This window comes from Pelobates fuscus, chromosome 5 (assembly GCF_036172605.1).
Source record: "Pelobates fuscus isolate aPelFus1 chromosome 5, aPelFus1.pri, whole genome shotgun sequence".
NCBI lineage: Eukaryota > Metazoa > Chordata > Amphibia > Anura > Pelobatidae > Pelobates > Pelobates fuscus.
Genome location: NC_086321.1, coordinates 342993854 through 343014141, shown reverse-complemented (window position 1 = coordinate 343014141; position 20288 = coordinate 342993854). Strand labels below are relative to the sequence as shown.

The 20288-nt window shown below is 40.1% G+C and overlaps 1 protein-coding gene across 5 annotated transcripts in view; it reads right to left on the bottom strand.

Moving 5' to 3' along the window:
- Positions 1 to 2483: 2483 nt before the first annotated feature.
- PSD3 (pleckstrin and Sec7 domain containing 3) overlaps positions 2484 to 20288 on the bottom strand; it is a 492046-nt gene continuing 474241 nt past the window's right edge. For all 5 annotated transcript variants that reach the window (XM_063455812.1, XM_063455813.1, XM_063455814.1 and 2 more), the window contains 2 exons: positions 13144 to 13287; positions 2484 to 3334 (listed from right to left, as the gene is read on the bottom strand). In XM_063455812.1, coding sequence (XP_063311882.1) covers positions 3119 to 3334; positions 13144 to 13287 — 360 coding nt within the window. In that variant the 3' untranslated portion in view covers positions 2484 to 3118. The remainder of the gene's footprint in view (positions 3335 to 13143; positions 13288 to 20288) is intronic.

Below are 20288 nucleotides of genomic sequence, written 5' to 3'. Positions count from 1 at the left end.
AAATATGCCAGCAACAAAAATGATTATTAAACAGTATTATGGTAAAATACATACTTTAAAGTGATTCTGTTAAAAAAAAAACTCCTATGAATAAAGGAATGTACTAAAATGAATATCAAGGAAATGTTATCAAGTACCATATTCGCTCTGTGTGGAATAATGAAAAAGCTCAGATGAAGGTACTTTGCACCAACAATCTATTGATTTATTTGTGGACTGGTCCCTTTGTGATTAGCCTTGCAGCAACATCCTTCCAACAGATTGTGATGCAACTGACATTGAAACACTTATATCCTAGAGTTCTCATTTCTAGGTTTCAAATATTGGCAGCACTTGCAATTGCATAAACATGAGATGAAATTTAACTAGTTACAGTTGTCAGGGAGACCAGAAGGTGTGAAATGGTAGGTGATATGTAAACAGAGATCTCTAACCTTCATTGAAAAACTATTGAGGAATTGTACCTTTACAGAAGAAAAAAAACTAAACATAACATAAAAAAAGTAATATAAAAACAAAAAACAAATGCACACACACAACATATATACATGTATATACAGGTCACATCTATACAAAGTACAGATTGTCATGACGGACAGTAGGTGTCCTTTGTCTAAGCCCTATGGGTATATGACATTAATAAATAGATGCTTTTACAATTGTACAGTATTTGTTTGTGCCTAGACCACTACTGATATGGTGTTAACCCATTCAGGGCTGGAAGGACCTTCAATTTACCACCAGGCCCCAATTAGTGATGAATGGGTTAAAACACTTTCTTGAATTGGATACCTTACATGTTTATATAAAGTTTGCATCTCCCACCCATCAATTTGTGGTTATTTTTGTCTCAATAAGTATCTTTTCTACTGTGTAGGATTTTCATTGTCATCTTGGTATATTCTATGTTGTCAAGATATTAGATGTGATAAACTAGTTACATGTTTGTATAGACAGCCTGGTAAAAATCACATTGGCCATCAATGCATAGTTCCGTACACCCGTACACCATGGCCGAATCACAGACTCAACATTTACAGACGGCATGAGTGTTATGTGTTAAACTACAAGTAATCGATTCCATAATTAAATTAAAGTGCAATCATACAGCAATATGTTCCACAAGCATCTAGTATACACAGATACAAGATCAAAAGTTGTCAAAATCCATATGAAACATTGATTCAGTGCCAATGGTGAGCCAATAAAATCTGAACAAGAGTTCAAATAAAACGTATCTTTGGCCAATGGCTGAGAATAAAAATTTTTTTTTAGATTTTTGGCTTAAAATTTGAGGTTTTCTCCATACTGGAAAATTTGGAATTTTAGTTTGTGAAATATTTTTTTGTTGTTTTTATGCTGTCCTATACTAGCTAATCAATACTAACTGACATTGGTGATTTCACGTACACTGGGCTTTTATTTCCTACCGCTCGTCAAATGATGCATTCTAAAAGATTGAAGAAGTTTCTGGATTCAATATGGTGTAGCTGACCGTATGTCATACACCTATGAAGATATCTATAAAGAATGTTCACATATAACTATCACCCAAGTGTGATAACTGCTGATCCTTCCAATGTCTAAAATTCATCTTGATATAATCTAACTAGGTAATCATAATAATATTAGTTCTATGGGTGTCGTTGACCTTTGTTAACGCATGGGAGCTGGTCTAGGTGCTAGGAGTAAAATGCAGTACATAAAACTGTAACAAGCAGCAAACAGCATCAAGATTTCATTGGTTACCATGGTAATTGCTCCCCAATTGCTCGTTAGAAATAACCCCCTACGTTCCTTTCATTTATGATCTTTCAGTAATTACGGTCTGTAATCGTGCATGCCTTCACTCTGACAAATGCTATGGAAACTACAAAGGATATAAAAACACTAAAGCATTTGCATTAAACTATGTACCAAATAACATCTGAATTGTAATGTAAGTCATGATAGCCAATGAAACGGTCTGTTACAATCACAGCAAATCGCAGTTGTATAAACTTCCGAGGGCATCAGATCTCAGAAAGGAAGTAGAAAGAAAATGTTGTCATGGACCGAATGAATCCACCAACATACTTAGAATTTCGTCCCTATTTTTGGCGGGTTCTATCATATCCCTTATCCGTACCAAAAATAAATAAGCCAATGTAAAATAACAGAGTGCATACAATTATATGGAAATACTAGTTCTGGGGTAAACACAGAAAATGAGGCATTGCCCACTCGGGTATATAGTGAGATGAAAACTGTACAGTACATTCGAAAAATTGGCTAATTCTAGAAGAATGCTTATTGGAGATGATATGAAATATATTAAAGTACCAAAAAAGAAGCAGACACGCCAAACATCCCCACTCCATCGTCACATTGATCCTATTGGCCAATATCCTTACAATAAAATATACTGTTGCAATGTATTGGTCCATATCACTGGTGTTCAACAACGTGTTTTTTTTGTTCACTTTCATCTAAGATGTTCGCCTTGTGTTTATGACTGACTAGTATGCAGTGCGGGTTATGCGAACTCTGCTGAATTTACTACACTATGAAAACACTGAGATCATGCTTTATCTATAACTTCTCCTAGTCTGCAAAAAACGTGCCTGTTCCTTCTTCTGCTAAAATGAAATTCTAGCATTTACATATATCCCCTAATTAAACATCTATATGTTTGCCTCGGCTCTGCATTGTTGCTAAAGTTAAGTCATATAAAAAAAATTTAATATAAAAAAAAGAAAAACAAAAGTTAACTTTATGAGAGCTAAGAGTGAAAATGAGGTGGTGTGGGACAGGCACATATAATTTTGTCCTGAAATGTATCCCCTTATAAAACAGGTGCATACGTTACTAAGCCTTTTAGCACAGGAATAAACCCGCGATGCAAGAGGTGTTAAAAAGCCAAAATAACTACACTCTGCAGATTGGGAACAAGACATGTACAACATAGTGAGCAGTCAACAGCAAAAAGAAATGTGCAATAGAAAATGCTATCAAGCCCCAGCCAGTCACAGACTCATTTTGTTTTTTTGAATGAACCACAGATAGTAACAATTGTGACGGACGATATAAGTTGCTGCGCTTGCTGACTGACACCAGCTCATTCCAACTTCATTCCTTCTTAGGTGACCTTCTGCTTGATGCTTGGGGTCTCTGGCCTGTAGTCCTTCCTCTCCGAAATATTACGTTTGATCTTGGCACTGGCTGGAGACGAATCCTGGGTCAGCGAAGGGCTGGAATGGGATTTTTTGAGCCCGGAGTTGTCATTTTCGCCATTGATCAGCAGGTCTTTGCCACCATCTTTAAGTAGTTTCACATAAACCTCATACCGAGTTTTCTATAAGAAAATGAAAGCATACAGTTAAAGTAAGAAAGACATGCAAACCAAAAAAATAAAAATTGAAGATATTTAGCACTATGCAATCCCATCATTGATCATCATGTGACATTGTAAGGAAAAATATATCTGGCAAAAATGAACTGAAAACATATGATTTTATATATTTGCTTATACTATCCTTAACCATTTTATGTCACTTTACCCCACTCCCTCTAGCATGTTAGCTCATTGAGCAGGGCCCTCAACCCCTCTGTTCCTGTGTGTCCAACTGGTTACAACTACATGTCTGTTCGTCCACCCATTGTAAAGCTCTGCGGAATTTGATGGTGCTATATAAATACCATATTAATAATAATAATAATATTATCATCACAAGACTATTCCATAAAAAAATGAATCTCATCTGAGCAGGTCCATTATATGTTGGTTATGATAGAACAGCAAAGTCAATAGAAATCTATATCTTATATGGTATTCATTATCAAAAAGAACAGAGCATTTCTATCTATAAGGCACTCTACTGGCCAATTTTCCTTGTGATAACCTCATTTTAATATTATAATCGGATTATATAGGTCTCCTTAAAAACAGTTTTGAAATGATGTGCCAAAAATAGGCCCAACATCAAGAGCCTGTGCATTTCCCTCTATAGATGGCTGTGAGAGCAATGGGTGGGCTAATGCGAAAGTGTCGTTTCCGTCTTATCAATAAAACTGTATCGGTGATGTGAGCGAATGCCTGGGAGATCCCCGTTTTTTGTCAAAACTGTTCCACGGCAAACATTGAATGGTACGGAATGTATAAATAATTTCAAATCACACCTAATTAATGTAATATTAGACCAATAGGAGTCAAGTAAAAAAAAAACCCAAAGATTAGTTTATTTCCACAATAAGCACGTAATATTAACTATTGTGGGGAAAACTCAGCAACTGTTCCTTCAGCTGCTGTTAGACTAAGATTATGCACGCTTGTACAACAAAAGGACGGCTACGGGTTTCTGTCTCCGGAATAGCATGTTGAGAACTCTTAAATGTGCAGTGTTTTAGCATTTTTATCTGTGTAGCACTGTACCAACGATGGCTAACCTCTCACACCCCAGCTGTTGTATATTGTGTCTCTTCAAACACATCACAGAAACCGTACAGGAACAAAAGTGGTGAGCCACAGGTTAGCGATCACTGCGCTACACCATGCCATAAATGCACTAGATCTGTGCTTTCTAGCTTTCTTTAAAAAACAAAAACAGTGCACCTCACTCCAAGAATCTTTCCCTCATTAATATTTATTTTTAACTTAATTACAGAGAAACACCTTGATTTGTGCGTTGGACTTAAATCACAAAGCATCATAAATGAGAAAGTCTCCGGAAACAATAAATGCTAGGTAAATATAGTCGTTTGAGAAGACTGATTTGCGCAGAAATATATTTCGCGCAAACTGTAATTTCCAAGTCCTGGCCCAGAGCTTTCTTTCCCTTTGAGAACAAAACAACCCAGACGAACAATCATATTTAAATGTACTTAGTTTCATGCGGTTTAGATGAACAGCCATCTCAGCGAGAGCCACCGAGAAAGGTATTCGAACCATAGTTGGTAGGGTTTACTGCAATGCCGATGAAAGCCTTCTCGTGCGTTCAATCATAATTTTTAATACAAAGGGGGCTCTGCAGCAGTTAATCTCTCGCTATTCATTTGTGCAAGTTTCAAAGCTCTGGCCATAAAACACATGAGTGGAGCTTACAGCAGGGTGCAGTGAGGGGGCGCTTTTTCAAATGTTTGCAAAATAATTTTATATAACCTTTCCACTGTTCCTAGTTTTGATAATGTGAGATTTAAGAATACTATGTCATCCACAGAAAAAAAGGGGCAAAACTTCTGAGCACCGAACGTTCTTTTTATACGAGACTTTTCAAATACAGGTTTCAAAATATTCTGCACCGGTGAAACGGAGCAATTTAATGGGAGTATAGCTTGTAATTCTTTCATTTAAACGATCAAGGCTACAAATAGAGGTCTTTTCTTCAATGCAAACAAACGTTACACCTGACTGTTCTTATACACATTGCCAAGCATACAGGTACAATTAAAAAAACAACAGTACGGCTCCAAACATGCATCTGCATATATGAAGATAAAATCAAGGGCAGAATGTGTCTACAGAAATTACTTTCGTAGCTCGTATTTTCCACTTATTAAACATAAACATAAACAAAGACAACGCATACGAAAGTGCACACAGAGGGTTATTAACTTAAGTTAAAATCTAAAGCGAATTCAAAATTAATGTGAAAATCAAGGTCAAGGTAGCCAAATTTGAAACTGAATTTTCCAAGAATCTTCCCGGTTTGGCTATTTTGAACTTAAATTTGAATATCACTTTTAATTTTCACTTTGGGTGTATAACCCTGACAGTGTTCCGTTTTTATGAACACCGCTACCTGTCTACTTGTTAATATATAAAGAGCTACTTTGTTTACTTGGCCCTTTTTAATTTTTGTGTATTTTTTTAATATCTGGTCACTGGTTTTGTCACTTATCTTCAATTTTCGAAAAAGAGTATCTCTGTTTTGTCAATTTTGTTATAGTAACCTATAGTTAAAAAAAAATAAAAAATAAAATAAAAGAACACTCAATTAATGCTTCTTCTAAGTATGCTAGTGACTTTAAACATGCACATATGTTTTTGTTACTTTATATATTCATGATTTTCTATATATATAATTAAACTTATTTTGAACACTTCTTTTTTTTTTAATCAAATCTTACTGTATCACTGTACTTTAGCCTTTATTTTCCTTTTTTTTTTTCAGTCAATGGATTGTCACGTTCTGTATTCTACCTTTTTATCCTCAGATTTTCCCAGTTCTACGCTTTCTATGCTTTTTCTCTATGCGTGCCCATGCACCGGCACATCTAGATAATAGGGGCTCTAACAAACATCATTTCTTTTTCATCCCTCAGCAGGGTCGGCATTTGCACATTGTAATTTTCTGTGGGAGTGAGAGCTGGGTTGATTTGCATGTGCTGACAGTGTATAAGGAATCCATTGCCTTCCATTGTGAACGAAAAAACATGATAATGTGGATTCAAAAATGTCTATGATTGTGCATGTAAAACAATTTGAAACAGCATGAAGAATATGATTACATGCTGCTAATCTGACATGGTTCTGCAATCAGAATGTGACCTACCAAGGACTGCAAACAGCATCTCAAGAAAGAAAAAAAAAGTACACTTAAAGGGACACTATAGACACCAGAACAAATATAGCTTAATGTAGTTGTTGTGGTGTCTATAGCCTGTCCCTGTAGGCTTTTTCATGTAAACACATTGCATTTTTAGAGAAATGTGACTGTTTGTGTAGCATTGTGTGTATGTGTAGCGGTGTGAGTGAATACTGTCTGCACGAGTGTGCATAATGCAGTGTGCCATTGTCCAAGTGTGTGTATAACAGTGCGTGTATACTGAGTGTGTGTGTCAATGTGTCTGAGTGTGAGTGTGTGTCTGCTGTGTGTTATTGTGTGTATAAAGCAATCTGGCATTATGGATGTGCATGGGCAAAAAATTCAGTTTGGTTCGGTTCGGAAATTCGGGTAAGTAAAAAAATTTGGCACTTTGGTAATTCAGCACTTCGGCAATTCAGTTCGGCACTTCCGAAATTCTGAACTTCGGCAATTTGGAACATCTGTAAGGCTCCCTCACCCTACTCTAACCTTACCATAATTCATGTAATTTGCCCTCCCTCTCTTCTTTTGCCACTTTTCAGAAATCCAAAGCACTTTTGCACTTCCGAAATTTGGTTCGCTGCGGCAATTCAGTTCGGCACTTCAGAAATACAGCACTTCGGAAGTTTGGTATTCAGACATTCGTAAGCATCCGAATGTCCGAATCGCCCCAAATTCACATTCGGAACTAAACAAATTGCACATGTCTACCTGGCATATATAACAGAGGTGGATATGTTGGCCTTATTTCTCGAATCACTTGGCCAGAGTCCCCTCAGAGAAAAATACTAGCCTTTGCATTGCTGGTATTTTTGCAATACAGGCACCGGCCAGATAGCCTCTCACAGCAGCTATTCCTGTAAAATAGCGGCCAGATGGCAACCTGACTACTCATGTACTTGCATTAACTTAGAAGTAGGTGTTACCACTAAAATGCATGGATGTCTACTTTTTAGCATTTATCTTTCTCCAATTCTGCTGCAAAGAAACAAATAGCCTCCATTTTAATGGGGCACACTTAATCTTTATGAAGTGGTTTTGGTGCACATATGCTGCTACTGCAGCCTTGCAAATGAAAAATGCACTGTTTCTAAGAAATGACACAGTATACATTTTGCAATCCTCACACTCAAAGTGGCTGTCAGATATACAGATACAAGGCCTTTGGACAATTTTACATCGGGTGTGCAATGCTTTTTTGCATAAACAAGCAGTGGATTGGTGGATAATGGTGACTGCTGCGCATCCACAATGCTTGGAAACTGGGAACAGATCTTCAAACTTGATGTTCACACTGGAGGAAGACCGTGTTTCAGTAAGGAGTCTAAATGGAGGAAGACCGTGTTTCAGTAAGGAGTCTAAATGGAGTTTTAAAGTCTTATTACACCATGTCATGATTTATGTAACAATAATAAAGCCAAAATGGAGAAGCCACGTGTAAAAACTAAGTACTCCGTATGATTCACTAGCTCGTAGAACCCCATTTAGCAGCAATAATATAAAGTAATTGTTTTCTGTTTGACTTTATCAGTCTCTTACATTGTTGTGGAGCAATTTTTGCACAGTCTTCTTCACAACGTTGATTCAGCTCATTGAGGTTTGCGGTCATTTGTTTACGCACAGGTCTCTTAAAGTCCCAGCATTTCAATCAGGATGAGGTTTGGACTTTGACGGCGCTATTGCAACACCTTGATTCTTTTCTTTTTCAGCCACTTTGTTGTAGAATTGCTAGTGTGCTTGGGATCAATGTCCTGTTGCATGACCTAATTTAAGCAAAGCTTTAGCTGTCGGACAGATGGCCTCAAATTTGACTCCACTCTATATTTTGTATACTTTGGTATACAGAGAATTTTATGGTCAACTCAATGACTGCAAGGTTCCCAGGTCTTGTGGGTGCAAAACAAGCCCAAATAATCACCCCTCCACCACCGTGCTTGACAGTGGGCATGAGGTATTTGTGCTGATATGCTATGTTTTCACCAAACGTGGCACTGTGCATTATGGCCAAACATCTCTTTAGTCTCGCCTGTCCAAAGGACATTATTCCAGAAGTCTTGTGGTTTCTTCAGATGCAACTAAGCAGTGCTGCCATGTACTTTTTAGAGAGAAGAGGCTTTCTCCTGGCAACCCTTCTAAAAACAAACCATACTTGTTCAGTCTTTTTCTAATTGTACTGTCATGAACTTTAACATTTAGCATGCTAACTGAGGCCTGCAGAGCCTGAGATGTAGTTTCTCTAAACATTGCAAGGTCTGACCTTGGAGCGAATTTGCTCGGACGTTCATTCCTGGGAAGATTGGCAACTTTCTTGAATGTTTTCCCCTATTGAATAATCTTTTTCACTGTAGAATTATAGATTCTAAATTGTATGTAAATGGCCTTATAACCCTTCCCAATTTGATGAGCAACAACAATTGCCTCTCTAAGATCATTCCTGATGTCTTTCTTCCTTGGCATTGTGTTGACACACACCTGAATGCTTTAGACCAGCAAACTGCCAAATCTTTGGTTTTTGTAGAGGTGGTCACACTTGCTGATAATCAATTAATCAAGGGCAGTTGATTAGCAGCACCTGTCTGCTACTTAGCCTCTTAATTCCTATGGGAGTGGAAAGGGAGTAGTTTTTCCACACATGGCTGCTCTATTTTGGCTTTATTTTTGTGGTGTAATATATCATGTGCAGTTGTTTATCTGAGGTTGTAGTTACCTAATTTTAAGACCTGCTAATGAACATATGATTATTTTGTCCTGATATTTAAAACCATATAATTAAAAGAGGATGTACTTTCATTTTCCTATGACTGTAAATTATATATATTTTTTCCTTTAATTGGATGGGTAAGATTAGGATTGGATGGACGGAGGGTGGTTGGACTGACAGACAGACAGGAAGTACACAAATTCCTTCAGATTTATTAAACTATTTGCATATATTTAAATAGTTTAAAGGGTTACCCCAAGTACCATGACCTCTTTTTTTTTTGGTAAGTTAAATATTGTCCCCTTTGTATCCATGTACCAAAAGCATGAGAAAAAAAATGTTGAAGGAAACCACTTGAACTGCGGCATGAGCAAATAAGCTTAGCTAAAGAAGGAACATTTTCTGTCTGGATGCCACTCAATTTAACATAAAATTAGTAAATGACAACAATCCAAAAACAGTTCATTCTGTGAAATGATTGCTTAATAATTACTGCAGTAAAAATCTATCTCGGCTTCTTCTTAGAAGCATGCTATGTTGAATTATTCTTCAATAAACCTTGCTAGGCAGGACCAGCGATTTAAGTCACAGAACACTGGGTAACAAAGAGGTTATCATAACTGACATCCCTGTGGATATATCTGCTGACAGATCAAAATCTATCGAACTGCAGTATGTCTAGAATTCCTGGCTATAAAATCGAAGAAGTTAAAGGGTTTTAATGAAACGACTCAACAACATCAAGGAAAATGTAGACCAGCAGGGCTTTTGTTCACCAACAAGCAGAAAACATTTCCTTTTACTCTATAAATTGCCTCGGAAAGTGTTGAAAATTAGTACTAGCTAGACATCATTGGGCCAAATATGTTACTCTGGCAAAAAAAACAATCCTAGCGGCATACATATATATAAGATCGGTTCGTTCATGACATCTTTGCAATCACCATACCCACTTTACGTTATATATGCATTGCACTAGGGCAGGAATTGGCAATTGTTCGCACTCCAGATGTTGTCGACTACATATCCCATAACACTCTTACTGCCATAATGCTGGCAAAGCATCAGAGGAGATTTAGTCCACAACATCGTGAGTGTTGAGGGTTGCCTACCTCTGCACTAGGGTCTACTAAAATACTGGCTCTAGATCTGTAGACTAGGACAGGTATAGGCAACCTTCAGCTCTCCAGTTGTTGTGGACTACATCCCCCATAATGCTCTTACACACATAATGCTGGCAAAGCATCATGGGAGGTGTAGTCCAAAACATCTGGAGAGACGAAGGTTCCCCACCCCTGGACTAGGACAATCGTGAACATCAAATCTCTACTTAAGAGGAGCCCAGTCCCCTTCAGATGTCTATGACCGCAGTGGGTATGCAGCACTGTATTAATTTTTTTATTTTTTTGCACTCACAGTCATGTGTAGACATGAACACACAGATAAATATACTTTACTTAGTGAAGCTACAAAAATCTATAGACTCTGTTCCCCTTCTCTGGGGAAAATGTGGACTGAAGCATGGTACATTTTGAGTCTTGCACTAGAATCTTTAGAACAAGATCAAACAGTGAGGAGGGACACAATTGTCAGGAATATAAGATGACCTTCCATAGTAATACATCATAAAGTCAGGAATTATGAGAGCTGTGTTCCAATATCCTCTGGGAGCACAGTTTCAAGCCCTATCTACTAAGGGTATACAAACACTGTCCTATAATTTGGTGCATGTTCTTTGTATCTTTGAAGAGAACTGCCATTTTTATCAATATAGATAAAGCATACCTCTGAACACAGCAGGTCTACAGGTCTACATTAACCCCTTTGTTTTCATAGCACATACAAGGTTAACATTTCTAAGTCATTATAGGCTTTAAGGATGGATGCTGAAGTGCTAAAAGCCATAGCAACACCATGGTAACATGCTTATTTAGTCACAGTATCTCAGCATGAACAAAGAGGCAGAGAGAACGCTAGCGGAACGGTAAAACACATTTACAAGGGTTGCTGCCTGTTCTCAACAAAGTGAGAAATCTCAAGAGCATGATTCATACATGTGAACTTTCAAAGACTTCTGAGCGTTTTAAATGGTGATCGATTTTCAAAGAAGCCACAAAGGCTGTGACATGGAATTCCATTTTCCTATGTTTACCAAATAATATATTGACAGATTCCATAGACTCTCCGGAACCTAACCATGCCAATTAATGAGCGGGCAGCTTACCGTACAGGTATTGTTATACGGACTCCTGATTGTTACTGGAGAAAAACTGTCCTAGCAGCGTGGTAGGTGGATGATGTCGAATTATGTTGGATGCCGTTGATAGTTTTAGTAGCTCTAGATATTCGGCATGGCTACTTACTGTACAGTAAGTTACTTACAGTATTTGAATAATGTGAATCCTGCTTTTTTGGATTATTTGCTAAAGTCAGCTTGGCATGTTTCACAATCAACCACCTAAACTTGCCCTTCTGCAACCATTGAGCACCGCAGTCCTGATAGTATTTTATATCATTCTAGTATAAATTTAGCAGCTAAGGTTCTGCAACTCTATTTTACAAGTACGTAATCTAAAGCAATGATATCAAGAGGAGATTCTGAAAGCTAACCTTTATTTACAATGATATTTACTATGAGAGAGAACAAGACTACACAATGTGACCTAGCTTAATGGCTTAAGGCACTGGAAGCAGTTATAAGTCAATGTCGAAAAGACTAGTCAGTTCCAGATTACCAAATGGAATAGCCTCTAGCCTCCTGCTAATAGATCATTTGTAACCAGAATGTTATTTTATTTTTTAAGCACAACTTTTATTGAACAAAGTAAATAATGGTAGAATCATATAGTAAATCACACTTGTTTAAAAAAAATGGCATTCAAAATTATTGCTGAAACTTTAAACAAAGAGTACAGTAAAGACAATGATAAAGTGTAACTTAAAGGAACGCTATAGGGTCAGGATCACAAACATGCATTCCTGACCCTAGAGTGTTAAAACCACAATCTAGCTGCCCTGGCCCCCCCTTTCCCCTCCTAAATATAGGTTTACTTTTTTTGCGGTCGGCTGTTGCTGGCTCTGCCCCCGATCTGTCTGCTTGGCTGACATCATCAGAAGTGTTGATCAAAAGCCAATCACAATGCTTTTACATAGGATACTGTCAAGGAGGCAGATCAGAGGCAGAGACAGCACAAGTCGAACACAGCCCTGGCCAATCAGCATCTCCTCATAGAGATGAATTGAATCAATCCATCTCTATGAGAAAAGTTCAGTGTCTCCATGCAGTGGGTGGAGACAGTCAATGTCAGCACTGCCACATGAAGCCCCTCTAGCAGCCATCTGAGGAGTGGCCAGTGGAGGTATCGCTAGGCTTTAATGTAAACATTGCATTTTCCCTAAACAAACACAGTGTTTACTGCAAAATGCCTGAAGGGAATGATTATACTTACCAGAACAAATACAATAAGCTGTATTTCTTCTGGTGACTATAGTGTCCCTTTAATTAACCCCTTAAGGACCAAACTTCTGGAATAAAAGGGAATCATGACATGTCACACATGTCATGTGTCCTTAAGGGGTTAAACATGCTCTTTTTCATCTGAATACTTTATAACACTGAAATAAAAATAAAACATCACTAAATAAAATATATGTATAACAATCAGTATTGTCCTAAATGTGACTTCTGTCTGTGTGTGGCCATCGGGGCCTGGGGATTTATCTGAATGCAGCGTATGTTTTTTGTTGTGCTTGGCTACTGAAAAAGGCTCATTGCTCACTGTTAAGCTGTGATAATGCTTGCAAAATAATTTAAAGTGCTAGACATCAACTCAAACAAAATAAAAAAAACACAAAATACACTTTTTTTTTTAGACATACCTCGAACTCCAGGTAGTGATCCTTCATCTTGTACTCATCTATTTCCTTAGCTTTCACTTTCTTATCGGGTGGATAGGAGCGATGCTCTGCCAGCTCAGTGGAGATTTGCTTCAGCTTAGTTTCATGAGATCTCAGCTGTTCATCCTGAAAGCGGACAATAAACCGTTAAACTATAGAGTTTACATCATGGAGCGTACTGCAAAAAATGTTAAAAAGGGAGATACAGAGCAGGAACTGGTAGGCTCCTGTAGAGCTGCAGAAACGCAGCACTGGACCACCATTGAGCATCAGAGCCTGGTCCAGGTGAGAAGATAAACCATTGATAAACGCTTTGCCCCATTCCCGGAGACCTGGGACAGGGTACTCCTGGCATCATAATCACTACAGTGGGATGTAGTGGTTATGAGGCTTGGAATGACTATTTGATATGCCCTAAAAGGCGTTCTAAACTTTACATCCTAGGTACGGAAAACCTGATTAAAACACACAGAATGATATTTTTCATGGTGTTTTACACTGCGATACAATTTCACTGTCTTAGTAAGTTAGTGCCTCCTCCCTACATATTTTGATCAAGCCTGCGCATCAGCTTGGGCGTATTTTGGCCCATTCCTATCTAAAACTGCTGATAACTCTGTACTTCACACATTTCTAATTTCTTCACAAATACAATACTTAAGGTGTGTTAAGGTCAGGTCTTTGACCCTACCATTCCAAAATACAGAATTCCATCCGCTTCAGCAATTCAGTTCAGTATTCAATTCAGTAGACGTATTTGTGTTTCCAATTGTTCCTCTGCATGACCCACATATTGTCAATCCTTAGCTCGTGGAAAGATACAATCTCCTTTAGAATTTTCAGGTACAATACAGAAGTCATTGTTCCCTAAATTACTTGAAGCAATCTAGGTCACAAGGCTGCAGAACAGCCCCTAACTATTATACTCCCAACAACAAGTTATACAGAGGAATGAATTATTTGTGTTGGAATTCAAACCTATACATAGCAGTCATCTCACAGCATCTGACTTCATTTTCTCTTACTGTAGTTGATATGCTAGAGAGGGTCACATACTTTTTCCAAAAATGGTAGAAAATATTAGACCAATGAGTTTGAGACATTAAACATGTTGATTCTTGTATACTAATTGTTGAGTCTTTATCTAACATTATGAATTATTTGAGAATCGGCTGCAATTTTAGAACAAATATAGAAAAAAAATAGATCAAACGCAGGAAAACAGTAATTCTCAAATGGCTCTCATCTTTGTACGAGTTGGCCAAGCATGTGACAGATAATGAGACATATTTATTTAAACTGGGTGCTGCATACAGCCCTTTAAACGGGGATTTAAATCCCTTCGGCTGTAACATGCCCTTAAATTACTATGGTTGAGGGAGTTCGCACTTAGCTGCGGTGATTCTGAGCCTGCTAGCACTTAGAGGAAGACTCACAGGGACTAAAAAAAATATTGAAAGGGGATCCCTGTATGCCCATCTGCCAACTGCGATCGGTATTGAGCTTTGCCAGCAGTATTACAGGTAGACCGTATGCCTGTCATGTTGCAAACAGACACTAAAAGGCCACTAGATTAGATTTTGTAGCTTTTAGCTGGGGAATTTCTTTGCTGATATCTATTAAGATTAGGAGTAGGGTTAGGATTGGGTTAAGGTAAGGAGTTAATGCTGGCTAAGGGTTAGTGCTGTTTTAGGGTTAGGGAAGTGTAGGGTTATGGTGAGGGTTAAGGCTAGGGTAGGTGTATGGCTAGACTTAGTCTAAGCATAGGGTTAGGGTAGGGTTGGTATAGAGATATGGGGTGGCTGGTAAAGGATTAACCATAAGTACTGAAATGACAATCTATTTTGAGTTCTTTTTTTTTTTAATTGACACTTTACACCATTTAATTTTTCATTTGTTTTTTACATATTACTAATAGTACTCCTACTATACGGTGTGTTAGGTATACAATTAGTATATTAAAAAAAGAAGCCTTTACTGTCCTTTAAAAAACAATATATAACAAGTATGGGGGCATTTAAAGAGAAACCCTTAAATAACACCAGAATAAACAAATTCTAGGTTTTGTTTTGGTTCAGATGTTGGGCAATTGTCTTTGTTAAGGGGTTAATTAAAGTCAGAACATTCCAAGCACATTGCCAACAGCTGATATATTGTTTAATTTTTGGAATAACAAGTCCAATGACAAGATGCTGGAAGTGTGACAATCTTTGACCAGTCAAGCAATGCTGATTGAAAAATTCTACCGAGAGTAACAGGGATGTAAAATGCTTGATAAAATGAGAAAGCATTGCTCTATCCCCTGGGCTCCCATGGTCTATCCAGGTTAGACGTACATAGCTTAGTTTTGGCAACCATCCATACCCATTGAAAGCTGCAGATGTCCAGGCTTAATGATCCTTTCAAATACCAAACATGATATACTGTTCCTTGTTTTTCCCTTCCTAATGACTAAGTATACAAATGGCAATTTCTCGTAATACTGGAGACTTTTTTATAGAACATAAAGTAAATGAAGACAATGTAAATGTGCACCTAGGTTAGCTAAAGAAATATTTAAATGTTTGAAATGAAAAGGTTTTCCAATACAAGACAATGCTACCAACTCAGCCAGCAATGTGCAGGTAACATACACAAAAACAATTTAATTTTCTAAGCTACGCATTCTACTCAAAAGGGTATTCAGTAAATTGACAATTCCAAGTCAAATTCAAATTCAAGGTCATAGCAGTTGAACTGGAAACATTTTCTAAGTCAGCTATGCCTGGAGTGCCCTGGCACTGTCCCTCCATTCAGTGTTGCACCATGTCCGTGCAGTATGCCACAAAATAAGAGTCCCTGGTCACCCACAGTCCGGCCCCTTCTGTATGTGTAGCCAAGGCAGAGATTACACACTTCCTTGTTGTCATACCCATTCATACAGTCAGTTGGAGCTCTGACAGGCTGAAAGCAGTCAGCTGACACTCTCAGCCAATCACAGCTGCCCATTGCTGATCAGGCTAAAACTTCCTTATTAGTCAAAGCAGCACAGAGGGGATGGACTGCCGGTGACCAGGGGAGGGCTGGCAGCCTTAGGCCTGGGGGGCAAAACCAGTCAAGTGGCCCATTGCAGCACCAAATCAGTTCACCATCCATGCCCACCTTTTCCTGGTTTTATAACGGATACTGATGTTATGCTAATCAGTAGCTCTTTGCCATACCCGCTCCTTCACGGCTCTGACTTTCAATGTTGTCAGAGCGCAGGCTGAGAATCTCTGAGCCTGTGCTCTGACTCACTAACTGAGCACCGGAACCACCAGGGAGAGGATATGATCTGACTGCACCTACTGCTGGTGCGCACCAGTGGACCACCAGCGAATCGTTTCAATTGAATATGCTGGTGTCCCGACTTGTGAGCTGTGTTGGCCGCCGGGCGCCTCTGTTGTCATGGCACCCTGCATGACCGCACAGCGTGCACACCCCAACGGCTGGCCCTGCTGACACACACTGATGTTACTACTTAGAAATTCCTCAATATTAATACAGACATCAGAGTAAACACCAATAAACTGTGGAAACAGAGCTGATCCCCCCAAATTTATAAAGATTTGCTTACTGGATTTGTTGTAAGATTAAATCATGCCTCCTCCTCTCTCTCTCCCATGCGCTGCTCTGTAGGCTGGGAGGAAGTGAAGAGTAATCACAATCTCCCAGCACAGCAGCACCTGTGGCTGCATGGGGAACAGCTGAATTTGCCGCCCCCCATGTGACATCACAATGCCCCACCCATATAATCTGCCATATGAACTAACGCCAGTGCTGCACACAGTGTGTGTTTACATTAAAAAGCCTGCAGGGACCGGCTATAGACACCAGAACCACTTCATTAAGCTGAAGTGGTTCTGGGAACTATAGTGTCCCTTTAATGTGAGGTAAATTATAGATTAGTGTCACTAATAATATACTAGATTGCCTACTTACAACCAGATGAGGATGATGATGGGCTGCAGTTTGGCTCCACTGGTCTCGTGTAGAATAGGATCTCTGGAGGCTGTTTGCAACTGTGGTCACAAAATTCAATGTTCTGGGAGAATTGGAAGCAGCTCCATTTTTTGGGGGCCCATTACACAGCTCAAGGTCTGGGCCCCAGGGCCTGACGGTGAGTATGCCCACAAGGCCCACTCATAAGTCCACTTATATGTTCCACCCACCCATGAGTTCGCTCACAGGGAGTGGAGTGTGTAAGGGATGTGGTATGTGTTATTGTAGAGGATCTAATATGTGTGCTTATGGTATGTAGTGTATAGGGATACCAGTTTGTGTGTGTGTGTGTGTGTAGTGGAAGCAGTGTGTATTTGTGTATAAGGGATGTATTGTGTGTTTCTGGTTGGGTGTAAGGGATGCATTGCGTGAATCTGTGTTTGTATGCATAAGGGATGCAAGGTGTGTGTGTGTGTGTCTGTATGTGTGTGCATTGAGTGTGTGTAAGAGATGCATTGTGTTTCTGTGTGTAAGAAAAGCAGTGTGTGTGTTTGCATGTGTGTGTAAGGGTTTGCATTGTGTGTTTCTGTGTATGTGTGCAAAGGATGCATTATCTTTGTGTGTAAGGGTTGCATTGTGTGTGTGTAATGGATGCATTGTGTGTTTCTCTGTGTGTAAGGGAAGCATGTTGTGTTTCTGTGTATGTATAGGGATGCATTGTGTGTTTCTGTGTATGTATAGGGATGCATTGTGTGTGTGTGCGCATAGTGTGAAAGAGCTCCCTGTCTTTCCCCTGTCCTATAGAGCCATCCCTTCTGTCCCTTAGAGCTCTCCCCTGCCCCTTAGTGGTCTCTCCTCTCCCCCACCCTCCCCTAGTGGTCTCTTCTTACACTCACCCACCCTCCCTGTGCTCTTCTCATCCACCCTCCATGTGTTCTTCTCACCTCCCCTCTCCCTGTGTTCTCCTCACTTCCCCCCTCCCTGTGTTCTTCTTACCCCCTCTCGTCCCTGTGTTCTTCTTACCACTCTCCTCCCTGTGTCCTCCTCACCTCCCCCTCCCTGTGTTCTCCTCACCACCTACCCTCCCTGTGTTCTTCTCAGTCCCCCCTTCTCCTCATCTCCCCTTCTCATCACCCTTACTCTCCCCCTCCTCATTGTGTTCTTCTTACCCCCCCTTGTTCTTCTTACCCACCATTTTTCATACCCCCCTTCTTCTTCTTACTCCCCCCTCCTTCTGTTACTCCCCCCCTTCCTTCTGTTACTCCCCCCTCCTCCTGTTACACCCCTCTCCTTCTGTTACTCCCCCCTCCTTCAGTCACCCCCCTTCACTTACTCTCCCCCTCTTTACTTACTCTCCCCCCTCTTCACTTACTCTCCTCACCACCTACCCTCCCTGTGTTCTTCTCAGTCCCCCCTTCTCCTCATCTCCCCTTCTCATCACCCTTACTCTCCCCCTCCTCATTGTGTTCTTCTTACCCCCCTTGTTCTTCTTACCCACCATTTTTCATACGCCCCTTCTTCTTCTTACTCCCCCCTCCTTCTGTTACTCCCCCCTTCCTTCTGTTACTCCCCCTCCTTCTGTTACACCCCCTCCTTCTGTTACACCCCTCTCCTTCTGTTACTCCCCCCTCCTTCAGTCACCCCCCTTCACTTACTCTCCCCCTCTTTACTTACTCTCCCCCCTCTTCACTTACTCTCCCCCACCCTCCTTCACTTACTCTCCCCAACCCTCCTTCACTTACTCTCCCCAACCCTCCTTCACTTACTCTCCCCCTTCACTTCCTCTCCCCCCTCCTTCACTTACTCTCTCCCCCTGCACTTACTCTCCCCCCCTCCTTCACTTACTCCCCTCCCCTTCCCTGAAGCGTGGCTGAGCTCCTCTCCGGTCCGCGGTGCCTGGCCGGAGTGATAGGAAGGTGCACACTCAGTCACTCAGTTAGCACTTCCTGTCAGTCCAGCCGGGAAAAGAAAACAGAAACTCCTGTTCCGCGCGGAGTTTCTGTTTCCTGTACCCGGCCGGACTGACAGGAAGTGCACACTGAGTGACTGAGTGTGCACCTTCCTATCACTCCGGCCAGGCACCGCGGACCGGAGAGGAGCTCGGCCACGCTACAGGGGAGGGGAGAAGCAGCTGCAGTGCTTGAGGCTCTTTACAGAGCGCTCAGGCGGCTGCAGCATTATGACCGGCCCGCCGCGGCCGGTCTTAAAAGAATTTAGGACGGCCCGGGGGGGGGGGGGGGGGGGCAATTGCCTCCCTGCTCCACGGCCCAGCCCACCAATGCCGGGGACTCTTGTTTAGCATTAAAACATTAAACACTGTTTAATGCTGAAAGAAATGATGGTACCAGGGGACTCAAGACACTATAACCGGTTTAATGAGATGAAGCAGATACAGTGCCTACAGTGTCCCTTTAAGAAAAGAACCCTGACAATGTCTGCCAAATAGAGCAACACAAACTAAGACATTCCTTTCTGATAAAAAAAAATATTTATTATAAATATGTTTTTGAAGATAAAATTACCGTCATCCCTGGCCTTGGTTAAAGTGGCCAGAAGTCGTTGGGGAGATTTATATTACAAAGTGTTGTACTCTGAAAAATGTTGCAAAGTTGTAAATATGGGGCAATCGCTATGGAAACACATTGATCCAGCAGTCATATTCCATTGGTGATCACACCACAAAATTGCACAACTTTTTAGAACATGACACTTTTCCCTTTACATAATGTGCAGGTAAGGCTTAATTTTAATTGTCTTCTATTGCAGCCTTTATTTTACACAGTTTGGGTTAAGCCGATGATATGATAATTGTTAAAGGGACACTATAGTCACCTGAACAACTTTAGCTTAATGAAGCAGTTTTGGTGTATAGAACATGCCCCTGCAGCCTCACTGCTCAATCCTCTGCCATTTAGGAGTTAAATCCCTTTGTTTATGAACCCTAGTCACACCTCCCTGCATGTGACTTGCACAGCCTTCCATAAACACTTCCTGTACAGAGAGCCCTATTTAGGCTTTCTTTATTGCAAGTTCTGTTTAATTAAGATTTTCTTATCCCCTGCTATGTTAATAGCTTGCTAGACCCTGCAAGAGCCTCCTGTATGTGATTAAAGTTCAATTTAGAGATTGAGATACAAATATTTAAGGTAAATTACATCTGTTTGAAA